Consider the following 20,052-nt stretch of genomic DNA (forward strand, 5'->3'; position numbering starts at 1 on the left):
GTGTCTTTCTCCGTGCATAGCTTGACGGTGGAGAACTTGCCACTGCATTGGGGGAATAGCAATAATAGCAACAACAGCAGTAGGAGCAGCAACAACATGCAGGTGTTAGAATACGGCTTTACAACAGCAGGGAACAAGGGCTTCGTGCAGCCGCACGACCGGGAGCGAGGGAAAAGCCATGCCAGTCGCGTTGTCATAGAGACGCCATGGAAGGACGGAATTATTAGAGCACAACATATGGCGGCCCGTTATCCTGGTTACTACCAAGTCAAAATCCAGTCCTTTTTGTTAGACCAAGAGTGATACATATGATCCACAAAGAAAGAAAGAAAAATTACGATACGCTTCCAGACGTTTCGTCTATAAAACAACGTTGAAAATGTGCATATAGCAGGTAGTACATAGCTGCTCAATTAAATCCAGTCAGTCACGTCACTCAAGTTTGCGCCTTGCATGATTTCGCAGCCCAGTGTTCGCAGGTCCAGGGCTGCGCAACGCCATGCGCGGCGCGATTGGATTTCATCGAGCAGTACTGTACATTGGCTATACACGTGGTATGCTCTAGCTTCATTTGACCATAATGTAAATCTACTTTGTCAGATCTCCACGGAACTCCCCCCTCCTGCTGAGTTGTCCAGGTGGTAGATCACTAACAACAAGTACACACATAGTCTGCATACCTTCACAGCATACCTGCTCCTACAGGCTATGGCCATAGCAGGTCAAGTAGGAAACAATAATAGCTGTACATTCACCACTTAAAAGTCTTTGATGTACAATGACATAATGTAGTACAATCATGCATGTTGACAGGTGTAGTACAGTTGACAGGTGTAGTACAGTTGACAGGTGTAGTACTGTTGACAGGTGTAGTACAGTTGTTATGTCGTAATGCCACCAGCACTGTTAGGCTGTAGTACTGTAATGATGTAATGACACCGTCACTTCTTCCATTGACCACTACAGTGTAGTGTCTACACCATAACTGAACTCTCCAGCCGACCTCGACATGTTGCCACAGCACACCACCAGCACAGCGACACATCCCTTGGTACTGAATTCCTTCATACAGCTGTTTCGAGTATAAAAACTCTGGTCAGTGAAGGTAGATAATAGGGAGGTTTCGCTCTACGTAATTACATATGAAAATCCGTATGTCGTACGCGCCGGGGAGCGAGGGCAACTTTCATACGTAAATCTCTCTACGGATTTCCGTAGGAAAGCTCTTTCCTACGTTGGGTCCTCCGTAGGACTTTTTGAAATATTTTTTCGCATTTTCCGCATTTGTCCATGGCAACATTCAAGCCGCGCGAAACACAAGGTACACACACCGTACACCACGTGCAAAATATAATGGAAAACGCGGTTTCGGTTCATGGTGCATACGGTGGGCGCATGCAGCCAACTAGGGCTGAAACGATACGCAAAAACAGCTTAAAGATAACACTTCTAGCTTAACAATCGATATAACGATATAACGATATTTCAAGCCGGCATTTGGCTGCGTAAGGTGAGTATAGTAATGGTATAGCCACCAAAATGAATTAATTATTATGAGTGGTGGCATAACACAGCTAACATGTCCTATTACTGTTCAAGCTACTATCAAGGCCCAGCGGCAGCACCTAAAGTGGAGAAAGAAGATTGAGAGTGAGTGAGTGAATGCAACAACGCGACAGACTTCGTTCCGCAAGAGGTAGTTGCTGACACCTCTGGTGTTTTACCTCCAGCAATAAGAGCATGCTGCTCCTTATGATGCGTCTTCAAGTGCGAGAACAAGTTCGTTGTGCTACTTGTTCGCACGGGCGTTTGACTGCACAAATTACACTTTACTGATCCACCCACCTCTACGAAATATGCCCATACTGGCGACCGTTTTGTTCTAGAAACTTTTGCCGACATTTCTTCTGCAGCTAGCTCGCGTAACAAAAATGAACTCAGACCTTGTCCTGCCCAAAGACAGAAAATACAACCTTGGGACACATTGTGACTTTCTTCCCGACAACAAACAACAGTAACAGTTCGCCATAGCCACTTTCCAGTACTCTTGGTAGTATCGTTATATCGTTAGTGACAGCTAACGATAATCGATAATTTCCTTAGCGATTAGCAAACGGTTAATCGATCATATCGTTTCAGCCCTACAGCCAACGCATCTCCAAAGCAACAACGCATGTTGAGCAGTCGTGGAGAAATCACGTAGAGCGAAACCCAACAGCTCTGATTTTTACGCATGAAAATTCCGTGCAGTTCATACGTTATTTTCATACGTAATTCCGTAGAGCGAAACCTCCCTATTGTAGAATGCCACACTGCCACTGGTAATGTAATTATGTAATGCTGCAATGCGCCACTGCATACACTGGTAATGTTATACTGTAATATGCCAATGCTGTAGCGTACCTGTAATGATGTCATGTACCAATGCCACTGCATACACTGGTAACGTTATACTGTAATGTGCCAATGCTGTAGCGTACCTGTAATGATGTCATGTACCAATGCCACTGCATACACTGGTAACGTTATACTGTAATATGCCAATGCTGTAGCGTACCTGTAATGATGTCATGTACCAATGCCACTGCATACACTGGTAATGTTATACTGTAATATGCCAATGCTGTAGCGTACCTGTAATGATGCCATGTACCAATGCCACTGCATACACTGGTAACGTTATACTGTAATGTGCCAATGCTGTAGCGTACCTGTAATGATGTCATGTACCAATGCCACTGCACACACTGGTAACGTTATACTGTAATGTGCCAATGCTGTAGCATACCTGTGATGATGTCATGTACCAATGCCACTGCATACACTGGTAATGTTATACTGTAATGCGGCAGTGCTGTTGTACTGTCATGATGTATTAAATGCCCCAATGCCAGAGTGATGTACTGTATTCTATTACTGTAAAAGCAGAAATTTTCGGTGGTGTAATATTTTCGGTATTCCCCAAAATCGGCAGTTCGGCGGAGGGAAATTTTCGGTAAACCCGCGTTCCAGATAAGTGTACTAATACTATACCGACATTATCGGTGAGTTTTATTTTCGGTAAAAATTTCGGCACCGAAGTTACCGAAAATAAAACCCCACCGAAAATTTCTGCTTTTACAGTATGCTGTAGTGCACAGTGTACATGTACAATTATGTAGGTCTGTCCCCGGGGAAAATTGCGGAAAAAAATCGCAAAAAACGCGGGGAAAAACGCGGCATAATATGGCATAATTTGCGGTGAATTTGCGGTAAATATGCGGTAAATATGCGGTGAATGCGGCAATTTTCAGTGAGTATGTAGTGAAATCAATCAGTTACAAGTCTCTGGTGTATAAAGCACCCATTATTTGAGTAAAAAGCCGCCACGATGAGACGTTGCTGACCGAAAAGTGCACTGTGTGTACGTGTAGTGCAACAAAAAGTTCAAAAAACGCGGGAAAATCGCGGAAAACGCGGTCTTTTAAAAAATCGCAAAAAACGCGGAAAAAAACGCGGCCGCGGAATCGCAATTTTCCCCGGGGACAGGTAGGTAGGTATAGCGGTGGTGGTGGTGGTACTGACAAGGAGGACAAGTACTTAGCACTACTACTAGTACTACTACTAGTACTACTACTGTGCATTCCAGGACTACACATCCAACAGTCCACACATATACATGTATACACTGAGCTGCATACGCCACACAGGTTGTTCCTCACTACCACTAGCAAAAGTACAATGTAACCATCTTTACAAGACTACTAATATCATCATAATATCACCATGAGTGTTGACAGGTGAAGCCATCAGGCATTACATGCTAATACTGACACAGATACTTGTATACTTAGCCTTAGGGTATTGATGCCACATGCCACTAGTGCACTGCTCCCAGTGCACATAATAATTATATCACACAGTACTAGCTGGGACAACAGTTAATTGGCTGGAAGTGATGTGAAGGTCAGTGCACTACTGTACAAGCACTTTGTGTCTCCTCCATTCACCCACAATCAGCACTGTCACAAGTGATTCCAGGCATCCAGGCACTGACATCATCTGGTCAGGACAACAGACTAACTTGGTCAATTAAGTAGTCAGTGATTAGTGAGCTTCACCAGCACTGCATTGCACACTGGTACTATCAACACCAAACTAGAGAATGCAATGCTGCAGCACCACTTATAGCCAAGTGCAGCAGCAGCAACAGCAGCAGTAACAACACCACATTCCTCCAAATGATTACATGCACTGTTCACTGGATACTGACAGACAGTGCATGCAGCACCAGCACAACCAGCAGTGGCAGTAGGAGCAGTGGCAGTAGGAGCAGTGGCAGTAGCAGCAGTGGCAGTAGCAGCAGTGGCAGTAGGAGTAGTAGCAGCAGCAACAGCACCACAAGCACTAGCACTAGCACTAGCACTAGCAGCAGCAGCAGTACCGCCACCACCACCACCACCAGCAGCAGCAGCACCACCACCACCACCACCACCAGCAGCACCACCAGCAGCACCACCACCACCACCACCAGCAGCACCAGCAGCAGCACCACCAGCAGCACCACCAGCAGTACCACCAGCAGCAGCACCACCACCAGCAGCAGCACCACCACCAGCAGCACCACCAGCAGCAGCACAAAGCCATCAGCTGAATCATGTTCCACTGGCATGCACACACCAGAAGTCAGTCTGTGTCTCACGGTACATGAACTAGTAGTAAGTATGATTGCACTGTCTTTACAACTGATTTCCACTCCGCACCCTGAAGGCCTTACATAGTCGTGCAGTACAAATGGCACAGCAGTCCACAGCACACAGCACAGGCATCAGCAGAACACAGCCCTGGAGACTACTAGTACTACTGGTGTGCAGGCTACTTCAGTCCTCTACAGCACTCAACAGCTTGCTATGATTACATTCTTTACAAAACACCACCTAGCTCCTACCACCCAAATAATTCTAAATTTGAATAAACCTCACTCTTCACTCAGGCTTTGTAGTACTACTACCACAGCAGGCCAGCATAGCATCACAACAGGGGCTGTCCCTAAAGCTGCTGGAAATCCCAGAAGACAAGTGGGCGGCTGAGAGGGGCATAATAGCCTACTTGAAGAGACACTATGGTGAAGAGTAAGGACAAGAACAAAGGGTGCCGGGCAGGTGCCATGGACCAATGAGCACAGGTTATCAGGGGCCACAACCCTGCTGTCAAGCTACAGGTCTGGTACAATGGCTGCTGGCAAAGATCGTTACTCGACTGTACCTCAAACATGGTGATTTCAAGACAGCACCGACAAACAATGACAACAGCAGCTAATCTGCCAGTGCAGTGCTGTGCTGGAGTGCTCAGCTCAAGCCAACACACATGCATGCACATGCACACAAACACACTACTACCACATACTAGTAGCATGACTGCCCCATTCTGGGCCATAGGGCCACGTCACTCCCCTGTGACAGGGAGCCATACTCATACACATACACACATACACATGTGCACACAGAGGGTATCTGCCATAATATGTACGTGTAGACCACAGGAGACAAGCACAGGATACTATGTGAAAGCCTGCATCTACCGTATCCTTACTGGGTCAAGCCTGCATATTATCTATTCTTACTGGCGACACTGTGACAGTAGCCAGGCCACACACGTGTCTTTGGCTAATAGAATCGCTGGTGATTCACTTGCAAAGTACACTACTACCAATGCTGCTACACCCTCCAACCAGCACACAGGGGAGTATGGCCCTCCAGCCAGCACACAGGGGAGTATGGCCCTCCAACCAGCACACAGGGGAGTATGGCCCTCCAACCAGCACACAGGGGAGTATGGCCCTCCAACCAGCACACAGGGGAGTATGGCCCTCCAACCAGCACACAGGGGAGTATGGCCCTCCAACCACTACCATGATCATTGCTCCAAACTGCCAGCACTACAGGTAGCCTGTCCCGGGTGTAACTGGGATGGTAAAGGTGAAATTCCCATGGCATCACCACCCCAAGGGCGTAACCTAGACGTCCTATTTAGCCTATCGGTGGAACACTTAGCTACTCAGTTAGTCAAAGCATTCACATACTCTGCCAGTTTAGCACGTTTTTAACCTGCAGGAAACAATAATGCTATTGCAGCATTCTGCTGATTTCCCCATGCCCTATGTAAAGCAGCACTCATAATAGAACTCATGGGACTAGACTGGGTGCTGGTGGATCGATCACAATGAGTGTAGGTGCCTGCCTGTCCATACAATGCACACTGTTACAATACTATACTGCACCAGCTTGGTCACAACACCACACTCAGGGGCGTCGGAAGGTATTTTAGTGTGGTACAGTCAGCCATCTGAAGTACAGTTTTACTCTTGGGGGAGTGGTGGCTGAGCCGAAAATTTTGGAAATTTACATCCCAGATCAGTGTATTTTATTGATTCATGGGGTACCTGGGGCATAAAGTGGTACGGTCAATACTGTAGTGACTGTACAGTGTCCAATGCCCCTGACACTAGTATACAGTGTACTGCGCCAGCCTGGTCACAACACCACACTAAGCTGCAGTGTACTGCACCAGCCTGGTCACAACACTGCACTAAGCTGCAGTGTACTGCACCAGCCTGGTCACAACACCACACTAAGCTGCAGTGTACTGCACCAGCCTGGTCACAACACCACACTAAGCTGCAGTGCACTGCCACTGCTACTACACCACCATAGTACAGTGCTGCAAATACTACACACATGTATAGATATGCTCACTATGTAGGGGATCACCAGATCTGAGGACAAGCAATGCAACATCAACCTCAACCAGGCACCTCACCCACCCACCATTCTGCAGTAATTGAATACCTGAAATGCACAGACCATTCAAGGTGGATGTGTCACACGTGTTCCAGTATCAGGTGTGCAGTGTGCACAGCCTCTACCTCCAAGGTCTAGACTGCATGCATCACATACTTGTACATGTAACTCCAGACAGTACTCATGGGGAGGGGATCATACAAGTATAATTACAATTTGTACATGTATTTCACTCTCCAGTCAGCTAAACCCTGCTGTGAGCGTCAGTGCAGCTGCTGAACTGCTTTGTTCTACAGGACTGGTGAGACTGAATTCCACTCCGCACGCTGCCTTGGTGTGCCCAGTGCAAACCCTACGCTCAACCATCAGGGAACCTCTACAGCGGTGTCTATCTCAATCATCTCCAATCATGAGCTGGTGCAAGCCAAAAGGACATCAAGCACTTCAAATTAGGGATAGCCTCAAGTCCTGCAGTTCACTGCTCTGCATCAACTTGTGTCTCACGGGATAGGTTCTGTCACCAAAGCCAAAGGTGATCATACCAGTACAAGGCACAGGGATCCAAGGCCCACAGGTGATGAATGCCATACCAAGCAATCAGCAACAAATAAATCAACTGGTGTGTGCCAGAGGAGACATAAAATTAAGTAATTTAGTGACTCAATTATTTGTTGAGTGTTCCTATGTGCGGTCGTGTGATTTAGAGAGAAGAAAAGAGGGACATGGAAAAGAGCTCACTAGGCCTGCAGGACTCTGCTAGCACCACCCACTCAATCACATCACAACTGTCTCCAGAAATTATACAAATTACAAATTATGTACTTCTGGCCATGACAAGCAACTGTAACAATCTTTCATCTGCACAATCACACAAAACCACTTAACTTGTCCTTACGTTGAGCATTTCGGAAACCTCTTTCAGTTTCATGCAGTCATTTCGTACACAACGAACCCATACAAAATCAAGGATGGAATTGTTGAAGTGATAGAAAAAAATCGATCACACCCTAATCCATCTGGATTCTGCCATGGAAAGTCATTCGTGTTCCCAAACAAACGGGTAGAGGGACAAACTCACTACAGGAGACAAAGTCAACTAAAAATTCAACATCACAAGCGGCTGAACAAGGTGGCGGTCACAGCCTAATTGCGTTCGATGAACAAGGTTACTGCCTGCGCATTGCTTCGCAGACCCACGTCAAACAACAGTCATCCTCTGTCGGCAATGCCCAGCATTTTTCCTACGACCCAGAGCTTGAGAATTTTCGAGTAGTGTGGATGACGGACATTGAAAACAGTGAGTGCTCGCCGATGATAGAATACAACGACGGTGAACTGCATCAGAAAATGCGCTTACAATACATAAACGACAAAGACGGTGATGCATGACTGTTCAGTGTTGGCTGGCACTTTGCAGTGCCGATGCCGTGCCCCCAGTCACCTACAACGGATGTGGCATCTCGCCACCTCACGCTGGGCGCAAGCCGGCGATAGAGAAAAGAAAACTTCTCGAGGGGTCGACTGCGCGTCAGTGTCCTCTGTCTTTGGATGACAAACTTCCAGCTAGCTGGGAGAATCATAAAACGCCTGTGGTCCCTCAACTCAACAGAGACGAGTAGCGAAGTCACACAACGATGCACACACACACACACACACGCGCACACACACACACACACACACACACACACACACACACAAGATCTAATCCGCTTGGGGGGCCACCATGACTCAAATCGATATCGCACTGCTAAAAGGCCCCAACCCCCACACTTCAAATCCGTAACGTCAATCTATGCCACTAACACTCTCACTCCAGAGGTGAAACACTCGAAAACTCACGACATTCAACACAGGCGAAGGACCCATGGGGAGAATACTAGTAGTAGCTGAACACGAGCATGGGCACTTCACGGGCTGATGAACCACGACGATTACACTACTTTTGTGGCCAGCAAACAAAAGAATGTTCTACTACTGCTTACCGTCCAATGATTTCTCCGACATCGTACTTCTCCGTGGCTTTTCCCTTCACCACTTCCACCATGACTGAGGAAACGCTCGGTTTCCTATCCCGGCAATGCTCCAAGCAAGCAACAAGCAGCACCAACGTCTCACAGCACCAACGACTACCAGAAGAGCAGCATTAGAGAGTGCTCTAAAATTTCAACTGAACTCAGCAAGAGAGATCTGGGTAAGCCCGAACGACGAACGCATCAGTGAGCCCCAAAAGTACAGGGGCGATGGCCAGTTGCTCTTCTCGGTTGTTGGAACAGGGGCTTCAAGAAGCACTTCAGCTCTACTACAGCAAGAACTACAGCCTACACAGCCTTCCGGAAATAAGTGCAGGCATCGACAACAACCCAATCCATGAGCCGGTCGCCTCAAAGCAAAACCTTCAAAACTGGTCTTCGTTGTCGAAGGGCAACTCCGTCACGGATACAGATCCGTGTACGTGAAAGTCATCGGCTCGGCTTGAATTCTGTTGAAGAGAGTTGTACACTTGCTAAAGCCGTACAAAGCGCCAAAAACTCCCGTATTCTGGGAGGCCTACGCTCTGAAAAAATCGAAATTTGCTAACCAAATCTGTGTGTGTCATGCAAACACGGATGCACAGAAGCTAAAAAACCACGGTTCCCAGTCGATCTACGCATTGACGATTGTGTGCATGTGCGATCTCGCACGCGACACATGCACGGTACTGTCGGTAGCTCTACGCCCGCCCGCACAGCAGCACAGATCTTCTCTTCTGCCGCACATTTTTCCTGCTGTCAAACTGAGGTGGAATGCTCCAACGACAAGTGTGCGCGAATCGATGTCGTTGAGGGTTGATCTTGATGCCGCCTGTGCTCTGTGCTCTGCGACCACACAGGGTCCCGGCTCAACTGTAACTCATATCACGACTGACGGGAGTAGACAACAAAGAGAGGCTACATGCTAGGCATCATGATCTCGTATTCGTAGGACTTCACGGTAACTCACGCTTGCCATGCACTTCTACATTGTACCGTTCTTCAACGCACGCCGACACCTCACTGCTACTAGTAATCATGGTAATCTACACTCCTACCTTGGCTCTAGTCTACCTACTATTGTAGTATCCCAGTCAAGTCAGTGACCCACTGACCTGTATCGACCCGCATGCAGCACCTCCCTAGCCACCAATCCACCAACACCATAACTTATCACGATGAGTGTAGGTACCTGTCCATACAATGCACACTGAGTCTGTTACTATTTAGTATAACTTCTATAAGACTATTATTTTTAAATTGAGCGACACCTGGCCACTGCTCCCACCCATACCTTATCACCTATAAAAATAATCATAATACTGTACTACCCACTGCCCTCCATTCTGTATCCACTAGTAGTCTAGTAGTATGGGACGGTGCTGCTCAGATTTAGTAAGCGTCTGGAAATGTTATAACTCTCTCATAGTGTGCTGCACAGGACGAGGATTGTCACAAACTGGCCTACGACTAGAGTGAGACTCTGAGTCTGATGCTGAGAGCCAAAGCAAAGGCAATATCAAATGTAGAAAGGAGAAGGAACACACGTGAGCACGGCCTTAAATTCAGTATACGACTCTGCGTGACCAGGACGGCAGGAGTACGAGTACAGTCCACTATGATATAGGCAAGAGTAACATACAGGGGAGGGGGCTAATCGGCTTATTACCCTATAAAGCATAATCAGTGACACACCCCGTAAGCATGGTAAGGGTAGAACACCAGGGTAATGTCACGTGACATGCACTCATACTCATACTGAGTGGCAGTTTTCATTTCGCGGCCGCGCGCCTATGAGTATGAGTATGAATAGGATCAAGAGTACGGGTTATGTACTCTTGATAGTATGATGCATCAGGCTTGGATGTAACGTTATTGAGTACTGACTGTTCTTACAGTCAATTGTATGTTTATCATGGGTTTTGGCTGGTGCAGATAACTCAGTTTTTGTGTCGTGCAATGTTATCGCATGAGCTGATTGTTTAGTAACTGGTGGTGTTAGTGGACATTATAGCGTAACTTGTAGTTTCTTGGTCCTTTTTTTCTTTACTATAAATTTACCCTTGGCTCTCCATCCGAGACAACTCAACTTTTCTTCTGCTTTTCTCTTCTTTTTCTTCCTGCCTCTCTTACCAATTTTCCCTTCCCACGTATCTCATCACTCAGGCGAAAATAGGAAACCCCTCGACAGGCGAACAGCCCTTGGGGAATCCTTAATTAGATAAATACAATACAAAATTTGATACAAAGCCTCACTGCATGCTGCTACTCCACAATGGCATGCATGGATATGGAGTCAGTTGGAGGCAGATCTTAGACGTCGTAGATATAGATCTGCATGCTACTGACTGCGCTGAGCAGGTGCGTGGGTCTGTCCTGGTGTCCATGATGCCGGGGGAAGAGCGCGGTCCCCGCTGTTTATCTCTAGCATCTACCATGACCTGCTACTGAGAACGGTTATGTCCAGGGAGTAGTACAATACCCTGGTTATATCCACCCCACCCGAACCATACCCACCAGGGAGTCGTAAAATATCGGCATTTTACGACTCCCTGATACCCACCATACCATGATTTACGGCCTCTCCTGTACTACGGACTGCAGTACTAGTAGAAGCCCACTACAGTCACGTGACAGGTGTAGTGAGTGAGTAACAGTTACATGTAGTTACAATGGTATTACATGTACTAACAACAAGTAGTTACAAGTCCATGTGACCAGTTCAGCTGTGCCTCAGTGGTGATTCCTCCCCCCCCCCCCCCCCCTCTCTCTCTCTCTCTCCCTCCCTCCTTCTTCATCACAACGGAAAACTAGAGCTTTTTTTTGGTGTGACTCAGAGTTTCATGGTTTCTTTCACCCACAGATGGTCACGTGTCTCTACCAACTAACTAACTTGAACGTACTGCACTGTACTACTGATACGTAGTGAAGTGTAGATTTCACTCTCAGTGGCTGGTATGGTATGATCTGCAGCACAGTGACCATGGTGACCAGCACTAAACTTTCCCTCTACGGCTCTAGTCTAGCTCTCTCAGCACACGCGCTACACATAATCATTGCTGGTGATGGTGGAGTTAGGGAGGGATAGTGCGCACACCGCGCATAGGCCTAGTCAGCAAGGGCGTGTCATGACACCGAATATTTGCCGGCTGGGAGCCGCTGGCACCATGTATAATAATATTTTAGCACCATATATGATGACTATGCGCAAAATCAAATGTCACCGCTGTGACACTCTTCCGATCCCTAGTATAGCCAGAGCAGAGTCTCTCTGCATGCTGCTCACGCATCCACGGACCATTAAAATAGCGGGGAAAAAACTTTGTTGTACAATGTACGTGTAACAGTGCATGTACGAGTGCATCCTCGGTCGATTACCGACAGGAAACAGCAACTGGAAGGATACAGCATGAAGTAAGTTAGCTCGCCATTGCCACTCGGCTGGGTATTATGCAGACAGCACAACATTAACAGTGAACTGTACAATCATGTACATGATGTATATCTTGTCAAGAAACACCATTAGACATTGTGATTGTACTCTTTTTAAAGTATTATTTATTTGAAGAAGAGGTTATGATGAAGAAAGGAACAGGACAAAATGTTACGAGTTGTGACGAACTGTCCACCAACGTAACCAGATCTTATAGAGTCAGCGAGTGCGACAAAATGGCACAAAACTTCATCATAACTATATTGGCTCACCATCCGAGTTCGAATTTGAAGAAGAGGTTGGTGCGACTTCGGCGATAGTAGGGGAAGAGTGTGTTGCTCCCTACATGGGAGCTCGCGGTTTTCCTGCCGACTTGAATTCTCACTTGACTGACTCACGACTGCCATCCAGAGCACACTAGAAGTCCATCGAACCGTCCACTCGGCAAACCTGCAAGAAAGCACAACTCCCTGCTCAATACACAGTGTTTCGGGCAATTCACCCCTCATCAGTTGAGCTTGAGTAGGCGGAGGAAGATTGTGCCTGAATAGCACCACTAATACGTGTATACTATACAGTGCTGTTCAGGCACAAACATCACCAGGGATACAAACTTACAGAGACGCTCCGTTTCCAGCGCGACAAACAGCTCGTGAACACTAGATAGCAGCGTGAGTCTTTGACTCAAATGTTTGATAGGGCAATTCCACAGGCCTAAGGCCAGGCCAAGCCGTCTTGCAGGGCACCTTATTAGCGAGAGAGAGAGAGAGAGAGAGAGAGAGAGAGAGAGAGAGAGAGAGAGAGAGAGAGAGAGAGAGAGAGAGAGAGAGAGAGAGAGAGAGAGAGAGAGAGAGAGAGAGAGAGAGAGAGAGAGAGAGAGAGAGAGAGAGAGAGAGAGAGAGAGAGAGAGAGAGAGAGAGAGAGAGAGAGAGAGAGAGAGAGAGAGAGAGAGAGAGAGAGAGAGAGAGAGAGAGAGAGAGAGAGAGAGAGAGAGAGAGAGAGAGAGAGAGAGAGAGAGAGAGAGAGAGAGAGAGAGAGAGAGAGAGAGAGAGAGAGAGAGAGAGAGAGAGAAAGAGAAGTATTACCCCCAAGTAATTAGAACCATTGCCACTCTGAGTCGCCTTTGTCTTGGGAAATAATTTTAAAATGTTCATGCACCTGATCATCAGTAGTCAGTCGTATTGTTCTAGGAATCTGAATTTCCATCTAAGATTGCTATCTTTGCCCAGTACAGTATTTAGATGTACAGTGCTGGAAACTGAACGAGAGCACTCCGCGCCGCATATGCCGTTTGTCGAAAATACGAGCGGAGTGAATGACCCCCTCTCGACATCGACAACACGCTGAAGATAGGCCCGCTTCTTCTTATGTTCATTTCGGGAAATCTGTGCAAGGACTTCCTGTCGCGACAACAAAGACGCCGAGGGGTGAGTAAGTAACTAACCCTCACATCAAAGAATGCATATTGCTGTGGCGATCAAAAGCCCCTTGCACGGATATCCAAGCGAGCTTCTGCAGCACGAGTAGCGGTGGCGCCGTGAAGTTGTTCACCATCCAATGGCAAAAGCGGTAGCTCTGTTTGAACATCCGGGATGGCAGAAGAAGTCATCACCTCCACCAGCACATCACGAAGCTCATTGTGTCGCAGACTTGGATAACCCCCTGTAGGGCATGTCAATGCATGGTCGACAGACATGTCTCTACCACACACACAAGTATTAGTTGGTGGGAGGCCGTCAATACGACAATAGAGCGTTTTAGCAACTCGTGAACGAGTGGACCTCTCTACGAGTACGAGTCAGTGGCAGGGAGCCCTACATACATTGGTATGCGTAGGGCCGCCTGGTCGGTGGTCGACTCGGGTGCCTGGGTTCGAGTCTCGTTGTTGCATAACGAATCAACTGCCCTTGGCTTGATTCGTGCGAAACGAACCCCGATTGCAGCACACAACGAGACTCGAACCCAGGCACCCGAGTCGACCACCGACCAGGCGGCCCTACGCATACCAATGTATGTAGCCTCAGTCAATGTAGGGCTCCCTGCCACCGACTCGTAGAGACTCGAGTCGAGAGGTCCACTCGTTCACGAGTTGCTAAAACTCTCTAATCTAGTACTTGATCGTAATACCCCAGCCACATCGCAGGGCGAGACCATCCCGGACAGAGGCTCAGCCATTTGGGTAGCGACGGAATTCCCTGCTATGTGTTGCGACACTGCGCTCGGGTCCTGGCCCCGTCACTGACTATCTTGATGAACGCGTCACTGGCCATGGGAAAGGTTCCGATGATGCTGAAATTGGCCCATATTCGCCCCATTTTCAAGGCAGGAGACCCCGAAACTGCTAAGAACTACCGCCCTATATCTTTGCTCCCGGTTGTTTGAAAGATCCTGGAAAGGATTGTGCATAAAAGGCTCTGTGTGCTCCTAACCGAACATGACCTCCTTCCCGCCGAGCAATTCGCTTACCGAGCCCACCACTCCACAGAGGACGCAGTCTTGTTGGCTGTGGATCAATTTTACGAAGCCGCAGACCAGCACCTGCATACCGGCGTGGTGCTCATTGATATGAGCAAAGCTTTCGACAAGGTCCAACATCAGACCTTGCTCCAGGATCTCTTCGAACTTGGTGTCTCCTCTACGGCACTGGACTGGTTTGCGGACTACCTCAGCGCACGACGCCAGTGTGTGGTCACTGCCAACGGTACACGCTCAGAGGAAACAGCTTGCACGTGCGGTGTCCCCCAGGGAAGCGTGCTTGGTCCGATATTATTCGCGATCTACACGAGATGTGTCGCATCAGTAGCTGACCCGGTGCGTACACTAATGTTCGCGGACGACATCATGCTGTACCTGAGCCACGCTAGCGCTCACGCCATCAACATCACCCTTTCCGCAGCAGTGTCGGCTGTCGCCAGGCTACTCGATGCCAAAGGGCTTATCCTCAACACCGGAAAGACGCAAGTGCTTGCAATCAAAGCTGGACGGCAGGCACACCTCGACCTCCACATTACTTGCACTGGCACGCCTCTTGCCCAGACCAGTACGGCTCGCTACCTCGGAGTCACTCTGGACGAAAATCTTCGCTGGTCACCGCAAGTCACCTCTATCGTCCGACGCACGGCTATGAAGCTGCGGATCCTCCGCCAGATCCGGCACTGCCTAACAGTGCGGCAGGCGATGCTGTATTACTCTGCCCTTGTCATACCGGATATTCTATATGCGTCGAATGCGTTTCTCCCAGGACTGTCCGCTGAGCAGCGGAACACAGTAGCCAAACTGGATAAACGTTGCATCCGTTGCGTGGCCGATGAGCACCCATTGGCCCACACTCTTCCCCTGTACACCAGGCTGGGTGTCTGCCCAGTGCTGGAACGAGGGGAATGCAAGCTCCGACTCCTGACATTTAGAATCCGTTCTGGAATCGTCAGTGAGCTGTTGTCGTCCCGAATTGTATTGCAAGGCCCGCCGACAGGCATGACCACTCGAGGTCAATTGGGACGCAACCTTCCCCTCCCCCTGGCCCACAGTGCTTCTGGCGCATGCCGACCGCTTCTAGCCAGCTGCCGACTCTGGAATGGCCTGCCCGACTGCATGAAGTCCATAGCCTCTGTCCGTGAATTCAAACGCATGCTACGCGTATTCTACTTCGGTTAAAGGGGCACTCCGGCTTCATTTTCGACGCCGAGTTTTCGATGCCAAGACGAAGGTTGGTGAAAGAGAAGACCCCTCGAACAAGAACGAGTCTCCAGAAGCGATCGAGTCGAGCAGGAAGACGACTTTTGAATTTCGGCCGAGCGAGCGCTGATGACGTAATGAGGGATTAGCTTGCCAGTGGAAATGCATCTGCGCACATACATTTCACATACTTTTTGGCCAATTTTCAATCGAAGAGGAGGTTGTTTTCTATGTTCTCTCAACGTCGTGAGCGATCCCGTCTTCTATACCCTTCCAGGTACCCTGAAGGTCCTCCAGAGGAGAATTTATCTCCAGCAAAGCGTTGTTGATCCGCTAAATTGGTCTCGAGACATATTCACCCAGTGCAGTGCTGACAAATGTAGAATGTTGAATCTGTGATAATTGTCGACGATGGACAGAAAGGTTGATAGCCGCTGTCGCAGGGAAAGTGAAGCTGCTGGAAGTAACAACGGGGAGCTTGTTAGCATCACTTGATCAAAGCAGCTAGACGGACTCGGGGAGTACTGACTATTTGTCTCGCCCTCAGTTTAGTGAATTTTATGATCAGAAAATTTTTCGATCAGGATCCCTTCTACAAGATGTGTAGTACAGGTGATTTCTGAACTTGACGATATGGAGACCGACCAGTAGACCTACCAACAACGTGTACCCGCAGGAAATTCACCCAAGGCTATTGCTAATGCTATCCTCTTCAGTGGCTGTTTTTTTTTAGTAAAAATGTGTTCACTTCTCTCAACATACTCCTGCATGGCAGCAAGAAGGTGCGCTATGGAATTCAACGCCACAATCTTCGCCCAGCTGTGGATGAAGCATGGTCAAGTCATGGCAGTACATATACTTGAAACAGATGAGAAATTGAAGATCATTTGTGATGCGAAGTTTGACAGCCCCAGTGACCGAGTCGAGCTCTGTCTTTTGCCGTGGCACAAATTGCTGAAGAATCCGAGATGGTCTTGGAATTATGCACATGGATACTACCAGAAATAATGGTGGCATGAAGCCATGAACCATTGTGGAATGGGACAGCTCACGGAGAATACTGGAATAGCTCAAGTATCTCTAGGCGATTGTAAATCCTGTTCTGGCTGATAGCTTCGGCCTGCTGCGCCCGTCCATGTACAATGATGGGAACATGCATTTCTGTTTTCTACATATTTGCTATCTACTGTACTGTGGTATTACAGTTGCAGGTCCCTTATATAGAAATATGTTCAATCCCCCCACACACACACATACCCACATAAATATGAACTAACAATTTTACTGTTGGACTCGCCGGCGGCTAGAGAGCAAAGGATTAATTTATAGCAAAGAAAAGGACCAGGGAACTACAAGTTACGCTATAATGTCCACGAACAATTTCACTGTATTTGAAATAATTTTGTTTGATACCCTCAGAACTCTGAAACTTTGCAGCACTGTGGATTATATGTGGATGCAACATTTATGGAAGGAACACATAGTTCAAATAATTATAGCACTGAATAGTTGAGATTGTGAGCATATTCCAATCAGTACTCTACATATTTATAAGCGGTGGCAATCGTTAGGAATAGGTCGTGAGTTGTCAGAGTGCTCTAGTATATGAGAGACTGTTTTGTTTGTCTAATTGACGGCTCGTTTGAAGCCAGAGTTGTTTGAACTTGTTTCAGTCGACTTGATTCTAGACAGTAGTCGAAGGAATACTATGAAGTATACACCAGGCGTAGTCTGTAAGGTATCTCGTGAGAATTCTGTCGGTACACATCAGGTATCAGCTTGCAAAGATGGCTCCTCTCTGTTTCTTGAAAGCCTGCATAGTTGGACTGTGGCTCCAGCGATTCCCTTCTCAGAGCAGGTACCATACCCAATACGGTCAATGCATATTGGACAGACCTGTGTGCACAACAGAAATAGTGGAGAGAAATCTCTCAGCTCATGAACACATCAGTGAAGTTTGAACTGCCGTTGTTTGTGGCCATCAGTATAAACCTATCGAGTATAAGAATAATGTGCAAAAAACCCTCTATATAACTACAGCTGGGGCCATGGAATTATAAAGCATCTAGCTTAGGGAACTGCCAATTCTGGTCGGAGTTGCGTTCGAGGCCTGCAATTCATGATGGCTATCGTATGTTGCATTGACCAGAGATCATATAAAACTTCCATGCCACATTGAAACACGCACTACTTTCGAGTACTTTGGTATCCCCCGCCAAATGGGCATTCGTTCCCGGGGTGGCAGGCGTCAACATTCGTTATGCCTGGATCAGATTTCATTGACCCCAACAGTCATGAAGAATCATTTTTACTTTGACTGGATTTCAGTACAAGTTAGTTGTAGAACTGCAGAATAAATTTTGTTGTATTTGGGCAACCATTTCTCTACAAACGCTCTATTAGGATTTTTTTTATAAAATACATGTCCAAATTCCACATCTACCCAAATCGGAATACTTGATCACGTATTCAGTCCTACACGGAATGTTTAGAAAACGCCAGGGAATAGGAATTTGCTAACGAGAACTCCAGTCCAGGGTACTAGCATACGAACAAAACAAGATAAAAACTCACCAGTATACTTGTAGTAATTCATGTCGGTGTAATATTCACGATAAGCAACGAGGCACCCTCCGATTTGGTCAAGCTGCTTTGAAGTCTGGTTGTTCAGGTGATACAAACGGGCTCCCCGTTGTTACTTCCAGCAGCTTCACTCTCCCTGCGACAGTGGCTATCAGCCTCTCTCTCTCCATCGTCGACAATTATCACAGATTCAACATTCTACATGTATCAGCACTGCACTGGGTGAATATGTCTCGAGACCAATTTAGCGGATCAACAACGCTTTGATGGAGATAAATTCTCCTCTGGAGGACCTTCAGGGTATCTGGAAGGGTATAGAAGGCGGGATCGCTCACGGCGTTGGGAGAACATAGCAAACAACCTCTTCTTCGGGTGAAAATTGGCCAAAAAGTGTGTGAAATGTATGTGCGCAGATGCATTTCCACTGGCAAGCTAATCCCTCATTACGTCATCAGCCCTCGCTCGGTCGAAATTCAAAAGTCGTCTTCCTGCTCGACTCGATCGCTTCTGGAGACTCGTTCTTGTTCGAGGGGTCTTCTCTTTCACCTACCTTCGTCTTGGCATCGAAAACTCGGCGTCGAAAATGAAGCCGGAGTGCCCCTTTAAATGTAATGGCTTTCGTAACCTGCTGATGAGACTCGATAGAATCATGCTACGATGACCCGACTTGTAAATTTGAGATCCATTTTTTCTGCTCGTCTTGACCCTGCCTCCCCTCATTGCTACTTCCGTTTTCGTATTTTTATTTTCATTTTATTTTCTCTTCATTTCTGACTCTTCTTACTCTTGTACTGGTTGTCATCGCTTTCATAATATTGGGCAGAACTGCCCGTTTGCCATGCGATGTAAAATAAATAAACAACAACAACAACTACCCATTAGCCAACTGGAAACGCCAGCATCAGCAGCAATCTTCAAGTTAGTTCAACCAGGGAGTCGTCTATACGACTCCCTGGTTCAACAGTACAGTACCCGCTGACATGAGCACTTCTTTCTAAAATCGTGACGCCATTTTGTTTTTACACGCATGCGCGCGTGTATCGTCTGTGCAGTGCAGGGCCTACAATATCTAGTACAGTGCTGGCAACTGAAATCCGACCCCTTGCTGGGGCGCCGCGCCGGCAAGGGGGTCGGATTTCAGTTGCCAGCACTGTAGTAGTACTACAGTGCTGGCAACTGAAATCCGACCACCTGGGCGGCGCGCGGCGCCGCCCAGGGGGTCGGATTTCAGTTGCCAGCTCTGTACTAGTAGTACACTCCCGGGATCCCCTGGCCGTGATCATGGTGATATCAAGAGTAGATAAACAAGAGTGTGCAACTCCGGATCTCTCCTGCACAATCTGCAGATACCCCGCGCCCACGGCGGAATTTTTTGTTTACGTCACCTTTTTTCAGAGAAACGCGGCTTTGCCGCAGAGCAGTGTGAGAGCACGTGCTGGGCACCGACCTTGTAGTGTAAAGCCCAGCCAAGTGCACGAGGGAAAACTCTCCAAAACGCTCGCAGCGCGTGCGTCGTCGAAAAGATTACGTCAACAAAAAATTCCGCCGTGCCGGGCCAATCCATCCGGAGTTG

At 47.7% G+C, this 20,052-nt stretch overlaps 1 protein-coding gene across 1 annotated transcript in view; it reads right to left on the reverse strand.

Moving 5' to 3' along the window:
• Positions 1-9,483, reverse strand: part of LOC135827167 (serine-rich adhesin for platelets-like) — a 32,343-nt gene extending 22,860 nt beyond the window's left edge. Inside the window, exons 1-2 of the mRNA XM_065339693.1 lie at positions 8,762-9,483; positions 1-42 (exon numbers count right to left, since the gene is read on the reverse strand). The exon at positions 1-42 is cut by the window's left edge and continues 168 nt beyond it. Coding sequence (XP_065195765.1) covers positions 1-42; positions 8,762-8,823 — 104 coding nt within the window. The 5' untranslated portion in view covers positions 8,824-9,483. The remainder of the gene's footprint in view (positions 43-8,761) is intronic.
• Positions 9,484-20,052: the final 10,569 nt, after the last annotated feature.

This window comes from Sycon ciliatum, chromosome 11, assembly GCF_964019385.1.
Source record: "Sycon ciliatum chromosome 11, ocSycCili1.1, whole genome shotgun sequence".
In the NCBI taxonomy this organism is placed as follows: Eukaryota; Metazoa; Porifera; class Calcarea; order Leucosolenida; family Sycettidae; genus Sycon; species Sycon ciliatum.